Raw genomic sequence first — 27,486 nt, 5'->3', positions numbered from 1 at the left:
TGTATATGGTGATAATATTGAAAAAATTGTGTATATTATGACCCAGCTTTTTAAAATTTGGTGACTTTTTGTACCACATAGAACTACGTTCATTAATCATAGTAACTGCTTCTTCCCCTCTTTCATTCCCCGTATTCACATGTGCTATACCTATATTGCCTAAAAGCGGTCATTTTGACCTTTTGTGAAATATTAAATAATCAAACTACTTTTATTATTGGATAAAGTAAATTTCTTATGTGACCAGATCAGTACAACAACATCGAAACCCGTTTGCTACTCTAGAAACACAAACGAACATATAATTCGGGAAAAATAAATTTTATATTTCCAGTCGTTTTCACTCTTAGAGTAAAGACTTCCACTTTTTCGAACATTTTGTCCGCGCTCTTATTTTTCAAAAGGGGAAACTCGAGAGCCCAACCACCGAAAACAAATAATAACAACGTTTTGTATGATTGTAAATAATGTAAAAAATATTAAAAAATTAGTTTACAAAGATTTCATTAAACAATAAAAATTCTTTCAGAATAAGGTCATTTTGACGGATTTTAGGCAATATAGGTATATACAAAATTCCCGTCTTTCTAGTGTTAATAAAATTATACTCAAATATACTATTCTAAGTATTTTTTTTATACCCTTCACCACACTGTGGTACAGGGTATTATGTCTTTGTGCATATGTTTGTAACAGGCAAAAGGAAACGAGATAGACACATGGTTCCTTTTGAGAATATGCATAGAATCACTTTCTAAGTGATCAAAGTACAGGTCGCATTTATGATCCGAATTGGATGAAATTTGGCACAGCTCATTTGTTTGGCCCAAGGACGAACCCTATTGAAATCGGTTCAGATTTAGATATAGCTCCCATATATATATTTAACCGATTTAATGTAAACGGTCCCTATATATCTTTCGATTTGCACGAAATTTGGTACAGCATAATGAATTAGGTCTAGAATGATGTCTGCCAAGTTTCGTGAAAATCGGTCAAGATTTAGATATAGCTCCCATATATAGTTTCGTCCGATTTCATGTAAATAGTGTCCCAAAGTCCCTATATATCTTTCGATTTGCACGAAATTTGGCATAACGTACTGAATTAAGCCTCGAGTGGTGTCTGCCAAGTTTCGAGAATATCGGTCCAGATTTAGATATAGCTCCCATATATAGTTTCGTCCGATTTCATGTAAATGGTGCACCAAAGTCGCTATATATCTTTCGATTTGCACGAAATTTGGTACAGCCTAATCATTTAGGTCTAGAATGATGTCTGCCAAGTTTCGTGAAAATCGGTCCAGATTTAGATATAGCTCCCATATATAGTTTCGTCCGATTTCATGTAAATGGTGCACCAAAGTCGCTATATATCTTTCGATTTGCACGAAATTTGGCATAACGTACTGAATTGAGTCTGGAATGATGTCTACGAAGTTTCGAGAAAATCGGTATAGATTTAGATATAGCTCCCATATAAAGTTTCGTCCGATTTCATGTAAATGGTGCACCAAAATCCCTATATATATTTCGATTTGCACGAAATTCGGCATAACGTACTGAGTTGAGCCTAGAGTGATGTCTGCCAAGTTTTGAGAAAATCGGTCCAGATTTAGATATAGCTCCCATATATAGTTTCGTCCGATTTTATGTGAATGGTGCGCCAAAGTCCCTATATATCCTTCGATTTGCACGAAATTTGGCATATCGTAATGAATTACGTCTAGAATGATGTGTGTTAAGTTTACTGAAAATCGGCCCAGATGTAGATATAGCTCCCATATATAATTTTGTCCGATTTAATGTAAATGTTGCACCAAAGTCCCTATATATATTTCGATTTGCACGAAATTTGGTATTGCGTAATGAATAAGGTCTAGAATTATGTGTGTTAAGTTTCGTGAAAATCGGTTCAGATTTAGATATAGCTCCTATATATTTTTTCTTCCGAGTGTGTGTAAATTGTGCACTAAAGACCCAAAGTTTGTCTGATTTCCACACAATTGGTACAATGAACTGTAGTTACTATAATACATTTCCTTCACATTGCTTTATATAATTTTGTCCCATTGCAAGAAGCAACCCTATATCTGACCAAATAAAAACTTTAGTGTAGGTTACAGAATGACATGTTTATGGATCCATTTTCATGTTAATGGTCCTTCTAAAATTCGACGTCTGTTATGATTCATCTGTTGAATATACCCAAAGTGGTGAAGGGTATCATATAGTCGGCCCCGTCCGACTTTACTGCTTTCCTTACTGGTTTTTAACTTATTTTAATGGTATTAACTAAAAAATAAAGAAAAATTATTCTAACATAGCTTCCCTGATTTGATCCAAGAAAACATGGTACTCTAACCCACTGTGCGATATGCCAAATTTCGTGCAAATGGAAAGGTATATGTGGACTTTGGTACACCATTTACATTAAATCGGACGAAAATATATATGAGAGCTATATCTAGATCTGAATCGATTTTCATGAAACGTGGCAGACAGCATTCTAGACCTAATTTATTACGCTTTGCCAAATTTCGTGCAAATCGAAAGATATATAGGGACTTTGGTGACCATTTACATTAAATCGGACGAAAATATATATGGGAGCTATATCTAAATCTGGACCGATTTTCAGGAAACTTAACACACGTCATTCTAGACCTAATTCATTACGTTTTGCCAAATTTCGTGCAAATCGGAAGATATATAGGGACTTTGGTGCTATATCTAAATCTGGACCGATTTTCAGGAAACTTAACACACGTTATTCTAGACCTAATTCATTACGCTTTGCCAAATTTCGTGCAAATCGAAAGATACATAGGGACTTTGGTACACCATTTACATTAAATCGGACGAAAATATATATGGAAGCTATATCTAAATCTAAACCGATTTTCAGGAAACTTAACACACATCATTCTAGACCTAATTCATTACGCTTTGCCAAATTTCGTGCAAATCGAAAGATATATAAGGACTATGGTGCACCATTTACATTAAATCGGACGAAAATATATATGGGAGCTATATCAACACATTATCACGAAACTTGGCAGACATCACTCTAGGCTAGAGATGGTATTTACCGGGTAAATACCCAAGGGGTGGGTAAATATCGGGTAATACCCATTCGCGGGTATTTATTTGGGTATTTACTATATTGAATCTGTAATACAACATCTTACACCCTATTTCCGGGTTTCTGTTATAAAATCGATTTAGAATGGATAGCTTTACGATACTTAAAAGACGTGGGTAAATACCCGAGTTTTTACCCAAAAATTGGGTATAAACTCATTAACTGCCGAACCACTTGACATAGGCGGCCAAAATTTTGCATACATGTTTTTAATGTCAAAGCAAATCCAAAATGGGGTCCCTGGGTCCAAGTTTTAATATAGCCCCCATATAACCCATAAGGCATTTTTTGTCTATTAGACACATTTTACAACCAAATTGGTTGTAATTTGAGTACCAAATGTCCATGCAAAAATGTATGTAGTTCTAATTTTACTGGTAGCCCCCATACAAAGGTACCCCTATTTTGAGTATTTACCCAAAAAATGGGTATAAACTCATTAACTGCCGAACAACCACTTGACATAGGCTCCCAAAATTTTGCACACATGTTTGCACATAATGTCAAAGCAAAAATAGAGATCCAAAATGGGGTCCCAATTCGACATGTACTTTGTTTACAATTTAACACCAACAAACGGACAGAGGGACATGCATAAATGGACTCAGAAAGTGATTCTATGCATATTCTCAAAAGGTGCTATGGGTCTATCTCGTTTCGTTTTGCCTGTTACAAACATATGCAACTATGTTGTCAGGGTATTATTGCTTTGTGCAGCCCCAAGAGTTTGTAACGTCACGAAATATTGGCCCTAGAGCCACCTTTAAGTATACCCATCGTCGTATCTCGACTAGCTGAGTCGACCTAGACATGTGTGTCCGTCGTCTGTCCATTATAATTTGTAAACACGATACAGGCCACAGTTATGAACCAATCTTCACGAAATTTTGCATGTAGGATGGGTTCCGGCCAATGAAGACCCCTATTGTTTTTGGTAAAGATCGGTTAATATTTATTTATGAAATGGACCAAAAATTTTATTTTTGTCTGAAGTTCTGTTCGCTCCAAGGCTGCAATTATGGCTCAAACATCGCGAATTTTTACATGGAGTTGGGGGTCGGGCCAAAAAATAAGCATTCCTGTTTTGATAAAGATCGGTCAATATTTAGCGGGTTAAACAGACCCTGACTTTTGTGTGAAAATGACAACATTTGTATTCTATGACATATATATTTAGCCCTGAAGGACATAGACTCGAGAGGTTCATATTATATCTAAGCGGAGTGGTTGACCTTTAAATTGATACTAATTATATGGCATATGTACTCGGATATGGGAGTTACACTTAAATATTCTTACCTATTCATATATTATTTAGTAAACCATTACCGCACTATAGGGCGCAAATATAGCGCTGATCGCTTTCCATGAGGATCGAGGTATGGCCAACGAGAACGCCTATAATTTTCGCTGATCATCAGATAATAATTTTGGGATGAAGTGAACCGAAAAAATTACTTTGTTGTGTTTTTTCGAGTCGATCTATAGGCCACAATTGAAAGCCGAACAACACAACACCACGTTGAAGGGAATCAGGACAAGTAATTAGAAAATCTTTACTGAATATTGATAATATTTGTTGACCTCTAGGCGATCAAGAGGGTGCAAATATCGAGAAATATTACCATAGCTCAGAATGTAGTGTCACAGAAAGTTAGATGTTCGTGGAAGTTGTGTAGGGTATCATATGGTCGGCCCCGTCCGACTATAATGCTCCGCTCACTGGTTTTAAATTATTATTTTGTTTTTGTTCCACTGTCTATGTTAATTTTTTTTACTTTACAAGATGTTTACATAGTTTGGCGTCTGACATTTAATTTTCCCAATAACATTGCTTGATTACGGTTTTAACCCTTGTATTTTTGGAATATAAAGTTGTTTTGGTTTAAAGGATAACTGAAACACAACACATGCCACAGAAGAAAAAAATAACACGAACCACAGTCATGTAAAAAAGCGAAACCACTTTCAATTTTTTTTTTGTATTCCTTTAATAAAATGGTTTGTGTTTTCGATAATTTGCAGGTTTTTCAAAACAAAAAACGTTTTCATATGTAAATCAAAGGATTGGGGGGAATAGTGGAAGGAACAAACGAGGCATAAATAAAAACGGTGATAAGTTCGAACAGGCTAAGGAAAAGAACTTCTAACTTTGAAAATTTGGTCAAAAGTGGCTAAGACTTGCAAATCTACTGTATGGTCGATTATCTTCGTCTTGACTCAATTTAATCCTTGTTATTTGTTATTGGTGATGAAGGTACCGTTGGCACATTGGTTTTCGAAAAGTAGCGTAAGGGGAAGAACACATAAAAATCCTCTTGGATTTTTTTCTTTATTAAAACAAAAATTACTCCCTTGAGTAGGGAGAGAGACGGATTGGTAAATGAACTAATTTTTCTTTAAGGGGGTCAACAAAAAATCTTCATCCACTTCCATGGGTCCTTTTTGACCAACCAAAGGCAACAGTTGCAATTTGGAGCTTAACACAGAATTGTTACAAAATCGTGCCAATCATTCAAAGCTGTTGACCACGTGCCACAACACTCGTTACGGCGACTTGGGGCAGGACAGAGCAAAATGCAACAGTTGCAGGTTTGGAAGATGCATTCGCGTTTCCCCTTTGAGGCTCGTAAACAAAACAAAAACAAAGTGCATCGTAAAGCATTCAAAAACGCACCTTGCACCTTGTGCCAATCCTGAAACTTTAGCCGCGGTGGCTATGGCATTGTCTCTCCCTGCCCTTTGCATATTCCCGGTTTTAATGAAATGCGACAGGTTTTCTGTCTTCTACTTCGACAAAGGCTCTGGGTTCCCCCGCTTGACTTTAATGAAATTTTGTTGGTAGGGTTTTTTGTTGTTGTTGTTAATACTGGCAGCAAGTTGTAAATCAATGATGATCGATTTCAACACGAGACTAATTCAAATGATATATGGTTAATCGTTAGTTAACGGAATTATGGCTTGGTCTCCGGTTTTTGGTTGGGTTTTTAGTGGGGGGACTTTTTGATCTTCATCTTTTGCCTTTTTTGATGGTTAACAAGCAGTGAAAGCTTAATGTAAAGCTACAGATGGATGAAGAGGACGATAAGAAGTGGAGTGGACAGCGACAGATCCAACAAGGACAGGAAGTCTTAAGGAAGTCGTTAATGTCGCAATTCTGCTCAGTTTTTCACCAGTTTTTTCTTCTTCTCTTTTTTTTGGCCAGTGTCCTTTGGAACACATGTTCTACAATATGTAAAACTGTCACATAGCCTGGCCGCAGGATCGCATTTCATCTTAATGGCTTTGCTTGTCCACAGCCGATAAATTCAGATCGAATTCAATTCGATTTGTAATCAACAAATGTCATTACAACGTTCAGCGTTTTTTTTTTCTTCTGGGCTCTCCTTCATGACAAAGGGAAATCCTTAAAAGGTGTTTTTATTTTCTTTTATTTATTTTTTCTGCATTTTGTTGGTCAAGGCAAGCCATTGACCAGGTTGGCAGGCTACCAACCAGTTAGCTCGATATTGGCCCTTCTTTTTTTTATGGAAGCTTATTTGCCAAATTAAATATTCATGATTAGCTTCAGTGCATTTTTCACACCACGCTCGCTTTGTATAATTAGCCCATCTAGTTTTGTGACTGACATTGATGAAAGAGTTCCCGTTGTCGTGCTGGTTATCCTTTTACAAGGTGTTATCCTTAAGATATGCATTGCTTTCGAGATGTGAAATAAAAAACATTTATTCTTAATTACGGATTATTGATTATAGCGAACTGGTTATGAAAATTGAAAGTTGAAGGAAAATAAAAACTGTAACGGAACCTTACTGACCTATATTTTGTGATAATTGTTAAATTGATAAACTGAAATTAATTATTCTCAAATTGAATTAAATTTGGATTTTGTGAAAATAAAAAATATATTTTCAAGGGTCAGTGTATATTTTTTAAACAAATTTTTTCAGGGGTCTTTATCAAGCGTGATTGTTTAAAATAGAGGCGAATATTCCTTCAAGGATCGACCTTTACAAACATGGAATTAAATAAATATTTTTAAGGGGACCCCGAAATGGCTGTAATTTTATGTTCCTGGCTAACGCATATCTATACATACAATTATTAATATGAGTCCATGTTTTGACATAGCCCTCATATAAAGATTCATATCAAGATTCCCAATTTTCGGCATTTTAAATGTTCCGAGTTTGATATTCCGAGTTTTTGGAGCCTAACACAAATCTATGCAGAAAAAAATGATCAATTTTGTTTTAACATAGCTTCCTGATAAACATCCAGTTGCATTTTTTGTATTTTCAAGGATTTGCCAAACGATGTGGCTGCAATTTGGCATTCCAGGTTTATGGAGGGTGAAAAACACCAGCAAGCCTGAATTAACAAAATAAGAAACCATTTTCTTTTATACCCTTCACCACACTCTGGTATTATGTCTTTGTGCATATGTTTGTAACAGGCAAAAGGAAACGAGATAGACACATGGTTCCTTTTGAGAATATGCATAGAATCACTTTTTAAGTCGATTAATGCATGTCCGTCCGTCCGTCTGTCGTTCCGTCTGTCTTTCCATGTTAAATTGTAAACAAAGTACAGGTCGCATTTATGATCCGAATTGGATGAAATTTGGCATAGGTCACTTATTTGGCCCAAGGATGAACCCTATTAAAATTGGGAAAAATCGGTTCAGATTTAGATATAGCTCCCATATATATATATTTAACCGATTTAATGTAACTGGTCCCTATATATCTTTCGATTTGCACGAAATTTGGTACAGCCTAATCTTTTATGTCTAGAATGATGTCTGCCAAGTATCGAGAAAATCGGTCCAGATTTAGATATAGCTCCCATATATAGTTTCGTCCGATTTTATCCAAATGGTGCACCAAAGTCCCTATATATCTTTCGAGTTGCACGAAATTTGGCATAACGTACTGAATTCTGCCTATAATGATGTCTACCAAGCTTCGAGAAAATCGGTCCAGATTTAGATATAGCTCCCATATATAGTTTCGTCCGATTTCATGTAAATGGTGCACCAAAGTCGCTATATATCCTTCGATTTGCATGAAATTTGGCATATCGTACTGAATTGAGTCTAGAATGATGTCTGTCAAGTTTCATGAAAATCGGTCCAGATTTCTATACAGCTCACATATATAGTTTCGTCCGATTTCATGTAAATGGTGCACCAAAGTCCCTATATATCCTTCGATTTGCACGAAATTTGGCATAACGTACTGAATTGAGCCTAGAGTGATGTCTGCCAAGTTTCGAGAAAACCGGTCCAGATTTCTATATAGCTCCCACATATAGTTTCGTCCGATTTCATGTAAATTGTGCACCAAAGTCGCTATATATCTTTCGATTTGCACGAAATTTGACATAACGAACTGAATTGAGCCCAGAGTGATGTCTACCTTGTTTCGTGAAAATCGGTCCTGATTTTATTATAGATTGGTTTTAAGTAATTGGCGCACCAAGGAACCTATAGGAACAAAGCGTTCTGAAATTAGTTTCCTGTGACAAGTTTGTTTGAAATCGCTTAATATTTGGATAGAGCTTCCATATATATTTCCGCCCGATTTCAAGTAAATTGGGCATCAAACTCCTCATGTTAGTCAGATTGACATCAAATTTTGCACAACGTACAAAATTTAGCATAGAATTACTTAGTTGCGTTTTCTAGACATAGCCCAACGGATGACGTATTTATATTTGTTAGAAGTCGATTGACATACTTTATGGATGGATCTAGGTAGATTCACATTTAGATAAATATCACATATTTTTGTCATCCAATTTTATGTTAATAGTCCTGTTTAATATACCCATAGTGGTGAAGGGTATCATATAGTCGGCCCCGTCCGACGTTACTACTTTCCTTACTGGTTAATTATTTATTTTACAGTGACCAAACTATCACTATCAATACTTTTTAAGGGACTTAACTTTAACTTCCCTGGATTTAAAAGAAATCAGGGAGCCTAACAAAAAACCACCAAGATGAGGTCAGAATAGCAATTAATCGGCTGAAGAACAATAAAAAAGTTGGAGCCGATTGATTACCAGCCGAACTATTCAAGACTGGTGGTCAGATGCTGGTTTGGAGCATGCACCAGCTGATTAGTACAATTTGGCTAGAGGAATGCATGTCCAATGACTGGAACCTCAGCATCCTGTGTCCATATAGAGAAATTAGTCTTCTTCCCATCGCATATAAAGTGCTATCTAGTGTGATGTGTGAACGACTGAATGATCAATGACATTATTGGACTATAACAATGTGGCTTCAGACGTGGAAAATCCACCATTGACGAGATTTCCAGTCACGAAAAAACATTCCACCTATTCGTCGACTATAGCGCCGCATTCGACAGTCCTATCCGTTCAGAGCTATTTAAAGCCATGTCTGCGTTCGGCATTCCTGCAAAATTAATACGGCTAGGCAGGATAACTTGAACTTGCACAAGGTCAGCAGTTAAAGTCGGAAAGGACCTATCGGAGCCCTTCAACGAGGATTTAGAAAAGCTGACAGTTTGTCGTGAGATCTTTTTTATATCCAGCTAGAAAAGGACATACGAGACGCAGAGGTTAACAGAAATGACACTCTATGACATAGATTTAATGGGTCGAATATTGCGAGCGGTAACAGCCACCTTTCAACGAATTGAGAAGGAGTCTGCCAAAGTGGCAGTAAATGGCGCATGACGTACAGCAGTCTCGGACCAACGGTGGAACTTGAGAACTACAGCTTCGAGGTAGTTAACGATTTTATATACCTTGCTACTGCCATAAATAAAACTAATGATTTCAGTTTTGATGCAGATGAGACAGCTCCTGCGGTGTTTGAGAGAACAAAATCTCCGACGTCGAATGAATTACGAGCTTTAAAATCTATACGCGGACATCGACATAGTCAGTCATATTGAGCTTCAGCGACTAACAAGCGAAAACTATTTAAAAATATGTTATCTGGGACCTTACAAACGTTTTTATGGACCGATCACATGCGTGGACATTTTTTTTTAATGTGTATTATCAGCCGAGCTTAAAAAAGATTTCCATGGTCGTCCATCTTGTGCCAGAGAACCAATTAGATATTATTAAATAAAACAAACATTTGTACTACTTCTAATTTTATTTTTTCTACAAGCTAATTAAATGTAATAAATCTCCTATTTCAATTGATCAAATGCCTGTCGCAACATTTGATTGCACAGTGCTGCGAATGGATTAATTTCCACCAATTGTGTCTTGGCAAATTTGCTACCCATTTTCGCTGCCTCCTCAAAATCACGTCGGGCATCATCAAGTTTGTCCATTTTGCGATAAAGTACACCACGTTGACACAGTGCATGGCATTTCGTTTTATGTTGGGTGGCACCATATTCAATGGCCTTGTTGAGATCGGCAAAGGCATCTGAAACGAAAAAAATTATATTTTTAAAAATATGATTGAAATGAATGTAATTTTAAATGCGATACAATGACAGAAACCAGGATGAACCTTGGTTTAAGTTTCCCATAAGGATGTCGCTTTATTTTATATAATTATAGTAAATCTAACAGTGTTACTTCATTCCAAATCTAATAACAAAATTTACACAATTTTCAAGTTAAAATCTAAATATTGCTTCAAAAAACATGAATAAAGTAATGAAGGCTTCCTCGATCGAATATTTTTCATAATATATCAGAATGAAGTCTTAGTAATAAGTTTGGGGTCGGCGTCGAAGTCCACATAAAATTTGTTCGACTCCGCAGAACATTTAGAAAATATGGTATAATACTTTAATTGGAATTCGTGCCCGCGTATTCTCCATATTTGGCCTTTCTTAGGGGTCAAATACGAAAAATGAACGAAACTGAGGTATGTTGTCAACAACAAATGTCAAAAACCATATTCTCTCCCTCCAATAACCCGGAATGCTAAATTACAGCTATTTCAACAAAAATAATGCATCAAGAACCATAAAAATAAAAAAAATGGGACGGATACTTTATATGGGAGCTATGTAAAAATTACTTTCACCTCGGTGTTGAAATGAGGCTAAAAAGAGCCTGACCTAGGGGTCTATGAATTATAGACCATTGTTGCAAATTTGAAATTACAATATCACCCTACATCACTTTGGGTGAAAACAAGAGATGCTCAATCAGTTAGACTTAGAGACTTATATCTAAATCTAAACCGATTTAAAACAAAACAAACCAAACGGAATTGTGGACTTAATACTGGAGTGTATTTTGGTGTCGGTCGGACAAATGTGAGGCTTCGGCTTGAAATCGGACGAAAAAATATATAAGAGTTATATCTAAATATGATCCGATTTTGCGCTTTTTTTATTTATTTTTTATTTTTTTGATGATTATTGCGAAATTTTATAAAATTGTGATAAAGGGGCGAAAAATCTAGTTGAAAAAATTGATACAAATAAATAACATCGGCAAAACCCTAAAATAAGTGTTCATATTTTTAAGATTTTTGCGTTAAGGCTGATTTTCGAGTCTATACTTGAGTATATCGAGTTTATATAAACTTTATGGCGAACATTTTTGTGGAATATTCTGGCATGCAATAACGCTGTTTTAAATGAGCTTTCAATCATTTCTGGAAAAGGAGTCGAAAAGACCCGTTCACCGAGCCGATTGAGGATTAACATATTACACAAAAATATCTCTCACATTAATATCAGTAATATTGCCAAAGACACCATATACCTAATCATAATCCAAATATTTTAAAATCTCTTGAAATGGCGGGATTATCGGACCTCCTTTTTATGTTACCTCCAGACGTTAACTTTTAACCCTTTCAGTGTTTTTGCGAATATATTCGACATTTAAAATTACTCTCTTTCTTTGCGATTTTTCGATTATCTTATGTACCGTTTCTATTGATGGCTTTGTTTTTGAACTTTATTTTTTTAAAACCTTTATATGATTTTAAATACAAAATTTTAGATTTTTATTCCGACAAAATTTTATCTTGACACTGAAAGGGTTAAAACACTGATACATGTGTCTTCTATTTTTAGCCCCTCTATTATAATTTTTAGGATTTTCCCGATACTTATTTTAGCTGTGGCGAATTTCATATCATTCGGATCATAAATGAGTGCTGTAGTTTATGTTAAAAACCCGACTCAGAAAATGTTTCTATTTGCATCCTTAAAAAAAATGTGGGCCTATTTCGTTTCCTTTTGCATGTTACAAACATACAAAAATACATAAAGAGACTTAAAATCGATTGGAGCTTGTATATGGGGGCTAAATCACGGTAAATTATTGGGTAGGAATTTAACACCCAATGAAAGCCTGAAATATTAGACGGTAGCGAATTAGTTTGAAAAAGGACGTTCTCAAACCCCGAAAATACCGAATAATGGGATGCACCATTATATGGGGTCTATACCTAAATGAGGATCAATATATCCTATTTGCAATAGAAATTGCGAGCTGTATTGTCATTTCAACAGATAGACAGCCTATCTGGACATTGAGAATTTTATTCTGATCAAAAATGAGAACTTCGGGGAATATTTCTAGGTGTTGTAACGGAATGACGTTTTTTTATACTTTTCATCATAAGGTGGAGTGTATGACCATTATATCTCTCATTTGCTGCAAGAGAGGCGTAACTCAAAAACGTGTTTTTCGAGTTAATGATGCACGATTGTTCGCTATAATACGTAAAAATTTCATATGAATATCTCTTACACGCTCTAATAAAAAGTGAGAGAGTAAATTGAAAACTTAAAACGTATTTTCTGCAAAATCGGTTTTTTAGTTATGCCCTTGGTTGCAGCAAATGAGCGATATAATTTTTCCTTCTCAAAGAATTGCCTTCCTTCTTTATCTGATTCGTTGTTATCTTCGGCTTTAACAACGTCGAACATGACAATTTGAAATAAACAAAATTGTAAATGAGTATGATTTACATAATAAATAATTTGTTGTTTGTGTGTTTTTTTTTTCAAACAAAATACTGCTCTACTTTGCTATGACAGTCTGTCTCTTTGAAATAATTGCCTTTTTGTCAAAATTCCAGTGCATTTCAGAGAATATACTCTCAAAGTTAACATTATGTTATGTATGTTATGTCACCATATCGTGACCGACATCTATATTTCATTCGTGACTATAAAATGTCCTATCTTTATACTTTTTTATGTCTTTGGTTGAATCGCTAAGCGTATAACAGTTTATGACACTTTCACAATTATAGCACCGTTAACTGTTATACTGTTATAAAACTGTTATACTATTAATTTTCATCAAAATTTTTTCCAAAATTAATGATTTTTGATTATTTTTTTGATTTTGTTGATTGATTTCCGCGAAAATTGGATGAAAAAACAATGTTTTTTGTTCACGGATAAAAAAATTTTCCGCGAAAATTTTTATTATCCGTAATTATAGTCAAGACACCAACCTTATCCTTACTCAATCACCTCACTGCGGTATTTTTGTTATAACCACCCCCTAACAGGTGTATATCTTTGCTAAGAGCAATAAACAACATATACATTTAGTACTAAATGAGCAAAACATACTTCACCACATGGCTTATTCACCCGTCGATGGCCACGCATTGGTGACTTTGTTGTAATTCAACACTCATGGTTTATAACTCTACTACAAGACTATCCAATTCACCCCAATTTCCCCTTTTAGTACTCATCCAATTCAACAACCATATAAGGGAAATTAAAATAAAATTCCCTTTCCACCAGCCAATAACAAGTATCCACCACAAAAACTCACCATCATCTTTGCCAGCTAAGCGCAACGCCTGCGCTCTGTTATTATAAATTGATGCACGTTTGGGGGTTAATTCTAAGGCTTCTTTAAATTTCTCGAATGCCACCGCATCCGAATGATTTTCTTCTACCAATTTGACAGCTTCAATTTCCAAGAGTTTCGATTTTTCTACCACCTCTTTGGATTCCGCATAATCATCTGCGTCCACCAATACTTCACTGGAATCGGCATTAATGAGCTGTGGTGCTAGTGTTGATGTCAATTCCAATGGATTGAATATCGATTCCAAGACTTGTTGGTCATGAGCACTGAGGCAGGATTTTGTTAGTGGTTGGGGCATTTTTGTTTTATTTTTTTAATTTAATTTTATAATATTTTTATTACGATTATTTTCTTTTTAATTTTAGTAAATTTCTATGTTTTTTAAGTTTTTTTCTTTACGTCTTATCACCAGCCCGTTCCAAAATAAACTAATGTGAAATGTGAATTAAAAAAAGGTTTCCAAGCCTGCTTGCTGGCCGTTGAGCGCCAGTTGTCTTAAGTTAGATCGAGTATTTGTTGTTGTTTTGTTTGTTTATTGTCGGCTACTAAATGCAAATGAACATGAAAAACTGGTCGAAAGAAATGAATATTTAAATCAAAATTCTTAATTCATCGATAGTAAAATTGTAGCATTTTATTACACAGTGTTTGGAACATGATTGGTTTGTGACTTAAAAAACGACGAATAAAAATATAGCGAAAATGAACTAGCCAATATATTTTTATTAACCATTCATATATTTATTATTATTTTTTTTTTTTTTTTTTTTTTTTAGAAATATTTTAGTAGATTATTAAAAAACTAATTTCTGAGATTATGCTTTTCACAGCTAGGCCAAAAAGACTTAAGGGGACCCCCCATTCACGGGATCAAAAATATTTTTGATTTAATTCGAATCTACACTAATTCGAGAATGTACCTACAAAATTTCAAGCGAAAATCTCAAGAACTCTTGAAGATATAGCCGATTTATTGTGCCAGCATCAAGTGACGGCTAAAGGGCTTCTCAAATTTTAAACGCGTTTTTTCTCTTTTGCGAATGGCGGGCACGATAACTCAAAAACTAATAACCCAATCGATTCCAAATTTTTACACGTTTCTCTGTAAGTGTACTGTTATCGTATGAACTAGGATAAAGCCAATCGGTGAAGATCTTCATTATTTTTTAACTTGGTTTTTGGTAAAAAATCGGCGATTTCCCAAAAAAATTTTTTTCGAAGGTCAGACCTGTACTCTTTCTAACACCGTTGGAATTTTCGGATTCCGATGTTCCAGTGAGGAGTTATCATGCCCGCCATCAAAAATAAGGACTTTTCTTGAATTACAAAAAACAACAACAAAACTATTACACAATTTTTTTTGTTTTTGCAAAATAGTCAGGCTTTTTTTGTAAATTATTTTTCTTGCCTTATAAATCTTCAAATATATATGTTCAAAGTTACAAATCTTAACAAGCATTGGTATTCATTTACCAGCCCATTAAAAATCTTAAAAATAAAAAATTGAGAAGGGGGGGGGGGGGGGGGTTTCCCTTAAGTGAACAATGCTACTTCATAGAAATATATCCCAAACAAATTAAGCCCGACCAAGACCTTAGTCGAAAATGTTTCTGACGATCCTAATGAAAATCCCGATCCAGGAATTGAAGCCTTGAAGATAACTGGGCCTCAAAATAAATATTTTTGAGTATTATAAAATTATAGCAACTTCAGCTGCTAAAAATGGCAAAATAGACCGTGTGGGTCTATTTTGCCATTTTTATGATGACTTTTTTATTTTCGCACATCACAAATAAATGTGTGGTCAACGATTTTGATTTTCAAAATATGGTCTCGGACGCATTCTAAATATTAGTCTAGGAATACATATATATCTGTATATATGTATATATATATTTACAGCCCTCGTATTCAAAAAAAAAAAAAAAAAAAAAACAATATTTATACCCTTCACCAAAGTTTATATTAAATTTGTCATTCCGTTTGCAACACCTCGAATGATTTAAATGATACGAGGTCCCATAAAGGATATATTAGGTTGGAGAAATAGAAATCCATTAGGCCGGTTGTCGAAAATGTCGATAAAATCAGAGAAATGATCGAAGTTGACCGGCATGTTAGCAGTCGTTACATCGCCCAGAAGCTAAAAATCGACCATAAAACTGTTTTAAACCATATACACAAAGCTGGATTCAAAATGAAGCTCGATGTTTGGGTGCCTCACCAATTAACAGAAAAAATAGAATGGATCGAATGGATCGTGAAGCATCTTAAACGGTGACAAACCAGGACTAACGGCCAAGAAGGTTCTGCTATGCATTTGGTGGGACTGGAAGGGGATTAGAGGTGAGAGGTGTCGTGTTCCACCAGGACAACACTAGGCCACACACATCTACAGTGACTCGCCAGAAACTTCGGGAGGTTGGTTGGGAAGTTTGGCCCAAATCGGACATTCCGAAGCATATTAAATAAAGTCCTATAGTTCATATAAAAATAATGGTATTCTTTTTCCCATTCTAAAATACTCTTCGTCAGAAAAGAATTCTATGTCGATTAACCAATGTATGTATGTTGAAATTTTGCATTAACATTGCTATTACTCCTATGAGTTTAGGTATTGTAAATAGCACATATCCGTTCACGTTATGGTATAATTCCCATATAGTGGGACACTAAATTTTTTGGAGATTTTAGGAGTATTTTCAACAGAAATGGCTGCAACGTGGCATTTGGCGTCTTTGAAGGATGACCATATATTTTTGCATCATATGTATGTCCCAACATATTTTCGGTATTTGGAGGGGTTTGGCCGCATTTTCTAACTGAAAAGGCTTTTTAAAAGTTCGGCAAGCCAGAACTTAACCACTTTTTTACTTGATTAAGCGTGCCGTTTATAATGAGAAGCAATATTCTTACCATTAGGGAAGACTGGGGCAGCTTCTACATCGGAGCACCTTCGGCAATGGCGTCTTCGATATGAAGCTTTTATTGTACATCACTAGCTTTGATCCATAGGTAGGGAATTTAAAAATAGCTGTGTGCAAAGTTTAAAATATCTAGGTAACAAGCTTTTTTTTTGTATTGTTATACGCTTCACCACACTGTGGTATAGGGTATTATGTATTTGTGCATATGTTTGTAACAGGCAAAAGGAAACGAGATAGACACATGGTTCCTTTTAAGAATATGCGTAGAATCACTTTTTAAGTCGATTTATGCATGCCCGTCCGTCCGTCTGTCAGCCTGTCCATGTTAATTGTACACAAAGTACAGGTCGTATTTTTGATTCGGCACAGCTCATTTATTTGGCCCAAGGACGAACCCTATTGAAATTGGGAAAAATCGGTTCAGATTTAGACATAGCTCCCATATATAGTTTCGTCCGATTTTAGGTAAATATTGCAGCAAAGTTCCTATATATCTTTCGATTTGCATGAAATTTGGCATAGCGTACTAAATTAAGTCTAGAGTGATGTGTGTTAAGTTTCGTGAAAATCGGTTCAGATTTAGATATAGCTCCCATATATATTTTCGTACGATTTTAGGTAAATAGTGCACCAAAGTCCCTATATATCTTTCAATTTGCACGAAATTTGAAATTACATATATCGTTAGCTAAAATGCAAATAGGCGTAACTAACAAAGAATTGAAAATTGACTTTTTGAATGAATATTGTGAATGCCAATAAACTACATGTGTTGACAAAGTTTTACACGTCTGCGGTCAAAAAAGAAGCAAAAAGGCGTAACTAAAAAAAAAATCAAAATTTTTATTTAATTGTTATGACTGCCATTAAACTAAATAACTAAATTTGTTAAAAAAAATTATAGTCTATTATTCGTCATACGCAATATCACCCTGCCGGGCATACTTTTTCATTTCACATGACATGTTTATAGTTTTCATTCAAAACAGTTTTTTGCTTCTCCTGCACAATTATGCTTTTGTTAGTTACGCCTTTTTGCATTTTAGCTGACGATATATCAAATGTGCTTGTATTGACGAAAATGCGATAGAAAAAACCCTATTTCTGATTGTGTGTGCGACCTTGAGATTTCAACGTCCGCCGTAGCCTTAAAAGTCAAACATTGGGTCGCATAGTAAAACAAAATAGAACCTTTAGAGGATCTGAATTTCAATCAGACTGACAGCGGTGATAATTACCAGGCTATGAAAATGGTGCCGAATGTGCCCCATCAAAAGCCGGGTAGGGGCACATTCGGCAAATTTGACTTTTTTTATAAAACTGCTTGCACTCTACAGTTCTAAATTTAGAATAGAATTTTTAATTACATGTATTGGATCAGATAAAAAGATGCGATTATACAGGTTGTTATATATTTCACATAGTGATCTAAATTATTACATAACTCATAATTAGATCTCACTAAAGGAAGATAAAGCGGTATATAATTACGAGTAAGACGTGAAGGTACATTAAACTTGATTTCACCGATTAAAAATTTCGAGTCAATTTGACCGCGTAAAAGTTTTATTAAAAATATAGATCTCAGCATTAAACGTCTTCGTTCTAGTGTTGGAAGATTAATAAGTTTTAAACGATTTTCATAAGGAGACAGTCCTTCAACTGTACTCCAAGGCAATCCTCTAAGAGCAAATAAGATCAACAAAAGAATCAACATTGTCTAATTTGTAAGAGCCTATAAAATAATTGGTGGGAATTGAACGACATTTAGAAAGGCATAATTTTTTACATTTTTTAAGATTCAGTGACATACCGTTAATACTGCACCAGTATTCAAGAGAGTGCAAATCATTTTCAAGAGAGTGCAAATCATCTAAATTTCTGAAAAGTTTTACATCATCAGCACTTTAGAAAATTGAATCACTGATGGAAGATCATTAAGGTATAACACAAAGAATAGTGGACCTAAATGGCTACCTTGAGGAACTCCAGAATGAACATCAATATTTCTAGAGAAAATATTATTATAAGATACGCTTTGAGTGCGGTTTTGCAAGTAGGATGAAATCAAAGTCAACATTTTGAATGGAAAACCCATGGCGTCCTATTTAAATAATAAAAGTTTGTGTAACACCGCTTCAAATGCTTTACTAAAATCAGTGTAAATTGCATCTGTTTGTTGCTTTGTAGAAAATCCATGGTGTGCATGGCATGTTAATTCCATCAGATTAGTTAAAGTCGATCTCCCTTTTATGAAACCATGTTGACAAGGTGAAATTATTGGCGAAACGAAATGAATTATTCTACGTGATACTAGAAGTTCGAAAAGTTTTGGAATGGCGCTTAATTTTGCAATACCCCTATAAGTTTCAATAACATTTCTGCTACCAGACTTATGTAAGGGGATAATGAAGCTAGATCTCCAGACAGAGGAAAGTACCCTGTAGACAGCGAAAGATTAAAAATAGCAGTCAGGGGCTTATACAGTTCATAAGCACAAGTTTTCAATATATTCGTAGGCACTCCATCAGGATCTGGGGAGCAACAATACTTTATTGAAACTAAACCATTCAACACTTCATCTTCTGTTAGAAGAAAATTAGGGAAATTGTTTATTTTATCAATATTAAAAGCATACTTTGAGTTGAATGTGAATGTAGAGTATGTACTTTGAAAGAAATCTGCAAACATGTCTGCTATTTCAACCGTATCAACGGAATCTTTACTACCATACTTCATACTACTAGGAAATTCTCTAACTTTTCTTTTAGAATTAACAAATGCATAAAAGCTTTTGGGATTTAACAGAAGGTTTTGTCTCATTTTGGTCAGATGATTTGAATAGCATTTTAAATTCTCTGTATTGTATTTATGTCTAGCTTTAGAATAATTAGTATAATTTAACAATGTATTGTGTTTTTTAAACTTTTTAAATAATCTACTCTTAATGTTACGTAAACGTCTAAGATATGGAGTAAACCATGCTGGCCCTCGGTCCAAACTAACTTTCAGAACGGGGATTGACATTGATAGGGCATTATTTAACACATTATAAAAATATGAAACACACGAATCTATGTTATTTTCAAATTTCCAGTCAGTATAAGATAATGTGTATCGCAATTTATTGAAGTTAGTCTTCGCAAAGTTTAATTTTTGAACAGGTTTCATCCGCATAGTATTTTTTAAAGAGTTATCTGGCAGTTCTAAAGTTACACATAATGTGGCATGATGTTCATCTTCAGGTTCTACAAAGGGTGAACATCTACATAATGATATGTTTGGGAAGGAAGAAAAAACAAGATCGAGAATTCTGTTTTTGGTGTTTATTTGAAGCAAACATCGATCATATAAGGTGTCCCAAAAGGTATCCATACCAGGTGCCGAGGTTGTTGACAAAACTGGCAAATAGTCAATGTTATTTTCACCTGGAATCCTTTTTATATGAGGCAAATTGAAGTTATGGGTCGATTACAGATGCCAACCATAGTTAAGTTGCGTTGCCAGTTGCCAAATTTGCATTATGGATGGCAACTGTTGTCAACTTCAGTTGCTTCAAATATAATTTTTCGGCAACCATTTATTTCTGGTTGCTGTTTATAATAACTGAACTTTGTAGGCTTCCCATAATGGTTAATATTACTGCAAAAGAACAATTTGAGGTCCTTATTGCCCGGATGGAAGCTCACCCAAATGTAGCACGGCGTGCGGACTTTTGGTCAAACCAAAGCCACTATCGATGATGTGTGGAAGGCCATTTCAGAAGACCTTAACTGCTATGGTCCAACAACACGCATTCCAAATGAATGGCAGAAAGTGGCGAACATCTTCTTTTGGGTCCATGATATGTACGTGAGTATCGTCAATACATCCGACAAAACCCTTAGTTTTCTAATAAAACAATTTTATTCTTCCCTTTTTCCTCCTCCGTTAATTTAGATACAATCAAAATTTTACACAGTTTTCCTCTATTAGCCGGATAACTTCGGCGAAAACCACCGACATTGTCGGTTGAGCCATGTCAAGGTTACAGTCATTGTTATGGGACTTTTGAAAACTTCCCACCACAAAAAACATCAGAACTACACACATTTTTAAGAGAGGAGGAACTTCTGTTGACCGCCAGGCTTTTCGGAAATCAGGGTTTAAGGCTTCATCTATGTACACAACGGCATCTTTTGGTAGTCGAAAATACGCCTTCAAGCTAATATGAGCACTTGATTGAACATTTCTCTAAACGTCAGCATCTCACAGAACTAATGGTAGTTCTAATAGATTTATCTCTTAAATGACTTCTAATAAATGACACACCTTCAACATAATTTTCATCATCAAAAAATAGTTCCACTGAGCTTATCATCACATATAATTAGTTTTTCTGAAATATTTTATTCATTTGTTTGTTTGTTTACAATATTTCTAGTTGTAGAAATGTCAAAACAGTATTATCGACAGCAACTGAGAAAAGTTGATATTCATAATGTTAAGTTTTATTTCAATTGCGTTGCCAGTTGAACTCGCAACTGGAGTTTGGTTGCTTTCCATAATCGACCCATTATTATATATTTTTGGCATTAGTTTATAATTACGTATCAGAAGAGAAAAATCAGCCATAAAGTTTTTATATCTGTTGAATAAGTTTCGAGATATAGAGCTCTATAAAAAGTGCCGAAGGGGGACTGGGAACCATGAGTCTCCCCTACTTACCACCACAAAATAAAAATAAAAAATTCGAAAACTTTTTATTTTTTAAAAACAATTTTTATTAGTGTTTTTTATTTTCTTTGTTGTTTTTTTTTGTTCTTGTTGTTATTATTTATATTTTCTCATTTCATTATAATATCATTCTTTATGTTTTCTTTTATATTTTAAATAATTATATAATTAATAATAATATACTTTTTGTTGTTGTTTGTTGGGTTTTATTTGCTTGTTGTTGTTTTTTGGTTTTGTTAATGTATATGTAAATATTAAGGACAATATTACTTTAGCCGTTAAATAAACATTATTTTTTGTTATAATTAATTAAATAATTAATAATAATCATAATAATTTGTTTGTTTATAATAAATCAGCGTTTGTTTCTCTTTTTTAAATATATATATTTTATAATTTATATTTAAATATATATACTTGCTATACTAATGCTTTGTTTTATATATAATAGTTTATAATAATAATTATAATAATGTGTTTTTGTTTTATTTTAATAATATTTATGTAAATATTTTTTTTGGTATTTTTTGTTAATAAATAATGCCTTGCTTTATTTTTTGTAATGTTTAACCTTAAACGTTTATTTTTTTGTTTTGGTATTTTGGTTTAAATTTAATTATTAAAAAATTAATTTACACAGCTTTATTTTTTTTGTTAATAGTAAATACATGTTTTTTGTTGCTTTGAAAATAATGAGAACTCGTTTCCATTTATATTTTTTTCATTTTCTCAACTTAATAATATTTATATAGCTCGGTCTTTTGAATCGCATTTTTGAAAATAAAATGTTTTTTTTTAATTTCAAATGGTGTTATTTTTTTATTTTTGGAAAAAAAGCTTGCTTAAATAAATGTTTGATAAAAATATTTAAAATTATTTTAAATGTCTTGCCTTAAAATTGTTGTTTTTTTTTGCATAATAATTGTCCTTGAATTATTTACGTTTCTTTTTTTTTTTAAATGATTTTAGTGTTTGAGATGTATTTGAAAATAGTGTAATTTAATGATTCTTTGTTATAATATGAATATTAGGGTGTATGTATGTATGAGTGATTTTAATTTCGTTATATTTTAAGATAGTATTGGTTGGAAAATGTTGTCAAAAAATAAATTTATTTTATTTTCTTTGTTGATTGTTTGACTTGATTCTAAATCTACAGTGGTTGCCATGAACAGTGGGATAATAAATTTCAATAATAACAGCCGTGAATTAAATAAAAAGTCTTTTTTTAAAGTGTGGATTTTTCAAAAGTACAAATTCGTAGAAACATATTTTTCTGTGAACTTGGTAAAATGTATTTTTAAGAACTCAACAAGCATTAATTTTTTGAGAATATTTCATTTTCAAAGACTATACTTTTTACAAGGACTCAATAAGCGTGGGGTTTTTAAAGAATATTTTTTGCAAGGACTTAACAGGTATCGATTAAAGAATTTATTTTTCATGGTCTCACCAAGCGTTAAATTTTTATATAGTATTTAAAGGGCTGAACTAGTGGAAATAATAAAAAGACTTTAAAATGATAGATGTTAATAAAATATTTATAAGGTCCAATAAATAGGGTTCCTTCTAAAGATTCACTGAAGAATCAATGATTTCTTGAAGGAATATTTATTCAAGGACTTAAGAAAGAATACATTTTAAGGACTCAGGAAGGTTCGATTTTTTAAAGAAAAATATTCTTTCTTACTCATATTTCGTATGTATTTTTCAATATTAATCACTTGCAATTTTTTATTTATATTTTAATATTTTATCCCACTGTGCGATAACATTTTATTACATTTCATGTGATGGCGCTATATAAAAAAATAAATGATTTTGATTGATTGTGTGACCACTTGTGGGTTTGGAATAATAAAAAAACGAGTGAGGTTTTGAAATATTTTCTAGAATTATTTTAATTTCGAATTCTGTGAAAGAATTGAGATATTTGCTAATGTTATATTAATCATACCCCACACTATGATATCTTGTGATTTTATTGAATTTTTTATGGTGATTATTAAAAAATATCTGTACAAATGGTGATGATTTGAAAATGTTTATTTTTATATATTATGTTTTGTGTATATTTCACTTTTTTTGCATTGTTGTTTGGAGTTTTCAATGTGGCACGTTATGTTTGTGTATACTAATTATGTGATTTCTTAATTATTTATTTTTTCTTTCTACTCTAAATATGAAAAAAATCATTTGGCATAAATTATGACCAATAAAAAAATAAATAAATAAAAAATAATATATAATTATAAATTATAATAATTAAAATAATCGCCTTAGTTTTAGCTGTTTAAATATGGCATATCTTGAATTCTTGATTTCATTTTGTTGGGTTACATATATATAATAATCCTTCTTATCAACATATGTTCTAAAAAAATAAAATAAAAAAATGAATCATTTATAGAAAATAATATAAAAATTTTATTCCTCTAGGACAGGACACTTACTTAAAACCCCTTTTTTATATAAATGATTTGTGGGTCATATACGGTATAAGCAAATATTTCAAATTATTTAAATTAGCCAGCCTCCAGGAATCATCTATCAGACTGTACCAACAAACTATAATACTATGAAATGTTCACATTTATCTCTCATCGTAAGAAGACATTTATCTCTCATCGTAAGAAAGGAGGGGTCAACTTTCATTGTTCAAGTATTATGATACATAACCATGAAATTTTTTTCTTGCTGTTCATCGCTAACTTTTAGGTCTCTTTGCAATTTGTATAGCAAATGGGCCTAGTTCCTTTTTGTAAAAATTCCTGGATTATTTCGTTTCCTGTACACAAATTCCTCTACTTATAGACCATCAGACTAAAATGATTTGTTTACTAAATTTTTAAATACATTTTAAGGTATAACAATTTTATCCGACAACTTACATTTAAAAATATTGTAGTCGTCATTACTAATATTTTGTTTTTAGGTTGTATATAACCGATAATATTCTTCACTGTAGCATTACAATGAAGTCTTGAAATAAATATACTTCTTCTAGGAACAACTATTATTCGTTGCAGTTAGTAGAACAAGAAGATTCAGTGACAATTATAGATGAAGGGAATGAAACTGATTAAACGACTTTTGAGTTTGAGTTTTGCTTTTTCGTCCTTTTTGGATTGATGAGTATATGTGGATATTTTATAATTTAGCTTTTCTCATTTATTATTATTTATTTGAATCTGAAACAAATTGACTTCTAGTAGAGTTGGGTAGTTTCGGAAGTTCCTATCATTCCTTCATTTAATCTCCTTCCTTTATAGGAACTGGATCCAGTTCTTAAGTTCCTATCATTCCTTCATATAATCTCGTTCACTTTGTAAAATATATATAAAAAGTAGCTTATTAATTTATTATTGTATAAATTATGAAATGTTTAATGAAATTTAAGTAGATAAATTATCCCGCAGTGGAATTATGAATAGAGTTGGGTAGTTCCGGAACCAACTAGTTCATTGGAACTATTCCGAGAAAGGAACGATCGGAACTAGTTCCAGCTCTATAATTAATATAGTTTCTTTTTCTTATCTCGTTCCTTTTTGATCTCGTTCTTTTTTCTTTTCCTTTTTTCTCGTTCTTTTTTTCTGATCTCGTTCCGTTATCATTTTTGCACAATTTTCAATTTTTGCATTTATTAACAAATCAACACATAGTTCCGTGCGTAAAAAAACAAAAAGAACGATGAAAGAGAGAGATAGAGAGAGAGAGAGATTCAAAGAAACTATGTAGGAGTCGGAACTATATGGAGAAAAGGAACTATTTGGAGCAAAGGAACTATAAAGAGCAAAGGAACTGTATGGAGTAAAGGAACTATATGGAACAAAGGAACTATATGGATCAAAGGAACTATATGGAGCAAAGGAACTATAAAGAACAAAGGAATAATAAAAAGCAAATGAGCTGTATGGAGCAAAGGAACTATATGTGTCAAATGAACTATATGGAGCAAAGGAAATATATGGAAAACACGAAAAAAAACAAAAAGAACGATGAAAGAGAGAGATTCAAATGAACTATGTAGGAGTCGGAACTATATGGAGCAAAATAACTATTTGGAGCAAAGGAACTGTATGGAGTAAAGGAACTATATGGAGCAAATGAACTATATGAAAAAAAAAAACAAAAAAAAAGAACGTTGAAAGAGAGAGACAAATTCAAAGAACTATGTAGGAGTCGGAACTATATGGAACGAAAGAACCATTTGGAGCAAAGGAACTGTATGGAGTAAAGGAACTATATAGAGCAAGAGAACTACATTAATTAACTGGTTCCTTTTTAAAAGGAACGAGATATATCGATCCGCTAAGTGAACTAGATTGCCCAACACTAATTCCCAATATTCTACTAAATATAAATTGTTAAAATCAACTTTTGTTCCATTTTTGCTTAATTTGTTTGCTTTTTCATCCATCAACGAAACACCATGGAACTATGTGTGCGAAAAAAACAATAATAACGATTAAAGAGAGATTCAATAAATCTATTAGTGAGAACTACATGGAGCAAAGGAACTAGTTCTTTTTTTTAAAAAAAGGAGTGAGAAAGATCGATTCGTTCCGTAAACAAGATTACCCAACTCTAATTTACAGACACCTGATAGAAGCCGATTCTATATAAATTTACCTTTGCCCGTATCATTTAAAGTAAAGATGTATAGTTCGAGAACGAACTAGTTCTAAAAAAAGGAAAAATTCGATCCATTCGTGAACTAAATTGTCCCACTCTAATTCGTAATCAATTTTTCATAAGTCGATTAGTCGAAAATCGATTTACTTATCCCTACTACATTTTTCTTCAAAGACATCGAAACCGTAAAGACTAAATGCATTTTGACAAAATATTTTATAAAAAAATATCCAGGGGGAATCAGGTATTACAATAAAAACGCCAATACGCGATAATGTGTTTATAAAATGTAAATAAAATCAGAGATCTGCTTTATACTTTTGTGTCTTTGTTTTCTTCCAATAGCTGCAGATATCAACCGTGTCATTATTATGACATATATTTTCCTTTTCTTTTCATTCAGGACAAATCCAACAAAAGGCAAAAGCTCCGTGCCACTTTTGAATAATTGATCTGAAGATGCCGTCTGAAATTGTTAATATAACGCGTATCATAAATCAATGATAGAATCTTTATCCTTTAGCTTTACAAAAATAGTTGGGTAGTCTCCTCTTGTTGCAGTTCAATATTTTTCGCTCCTTAAAAGGACAAGTTCATTTATTTAGTTCAGTTAATTCGGTCAATTAAGTCGCACCTTCATCTAAAGGTTGTATCTTAATAATTCTGTTTTTATCCACCTTCAGCTTCTAAATTGGCTTCGCGATTTTACAAAATATTCTTTTTTCGAATATTGTTACAAATTTAAAAATATTTCAAGAAATGTCAGACATTTTTGTATTGAAGAAGGATTAATTACTCCACAATATTTTAGCCATTTTAACTAAATATAACTTAAATTTTCGAATTAAATCGCCCTTTTAACTTTCTTTCAATCTGTTTAATATATAATTTGTTTTTTGTTCAATAATATATAGTAAACTATTGGCAAAATATTATTATATGAAGCTCATTGTTGTTTGTTGTTGTATGTCAAGTTAAATATTCCTTGACTTTAGACCTGTTTAATTTGTTTTTGTTAATATATTTCGTTAAACGATTGTCAATTAAAGTCACAACCTAGGGCAGGCGATTTCTAAAATTAAATAGTCAAAATAATAATCTAAAAAAATAAAAGAAATTAGAAAACAAATAATATTATCAAATCCAAAATACAAATATATATTTTTTTGTGTCCTAACATTAGCGATAATGTTTCTACATGACAAATGAGCGTGTGTGTGTGTTTAAGGCAAATGATTCGGTTATTGGAAAT

The 27,486-nt window shown here is 33.1% G+C and overlaps 1 protein-coding gene across 1 annotated transcript; it reads right to left on the bottom strand.

Moving 5' to 3' along the window:
• Positions 1-10,325: 10,325 nt before the first annotated feature.
• LOC133331109 (tetratricopeptide repeat protein 36 homolog) lies at positions 10,326-14,264 on the bottom strand. The gene is made up of 2 exons (XM_061539516.1): positions 13,918-14,264; positions 10,326-10,570 (listed from the first exon to the last, which is right to left on the bottom strand). The coding sequence occupies exons 1-2, from the start codon at positions 14,252-14,254 to the stop codon at positions 10,326-10,328; spliced, it is 582 nt and encodes a 193-aa protein (XP_061395500.1). The 5' UTR covers positions 14,255-14,264.
• Between the last annotated feature and the right edge of the window lie 13,222 nt (positions 14,265-27,486).

Source organism: Musca vetustissima, unplaced genomic scaffold (assembly GCF_032173495.1).
Source record: "Musca vetustissima isolate MV318-11 ecotype Yass unplaced genomic scaffold, APGP_CSIRO_Mvet_v1 utg52451, whole genome shotgun sequence".
NCBI lineage: Eukaryota > Metazoa > Arthropoda > Insecta > Diptera > Muscidae > Musca > Musca vetustissima.
The sequence above is the reverse complement of the archived record's forward strand: the minus strand, read 5'-3'. Positions and strand labels throughout refer to the sequence as shown.

Coding starts and splice junctions, on each gene's coding strand:
- LOC133331109 (XM_061539516.1), bottom strand. CDS start 14,254: ATGCCCCAACCACTAACAAAATCCTGCCTCAGTGCTCATGACCAACAA. Junction 10,571..13,917: donor CTTAGCTGGCAAAGATGATG/GTGAGTTTTTGT, acceptor TTTTCGTTTCAG/ATGCCTTTGCCGATCTCAAC.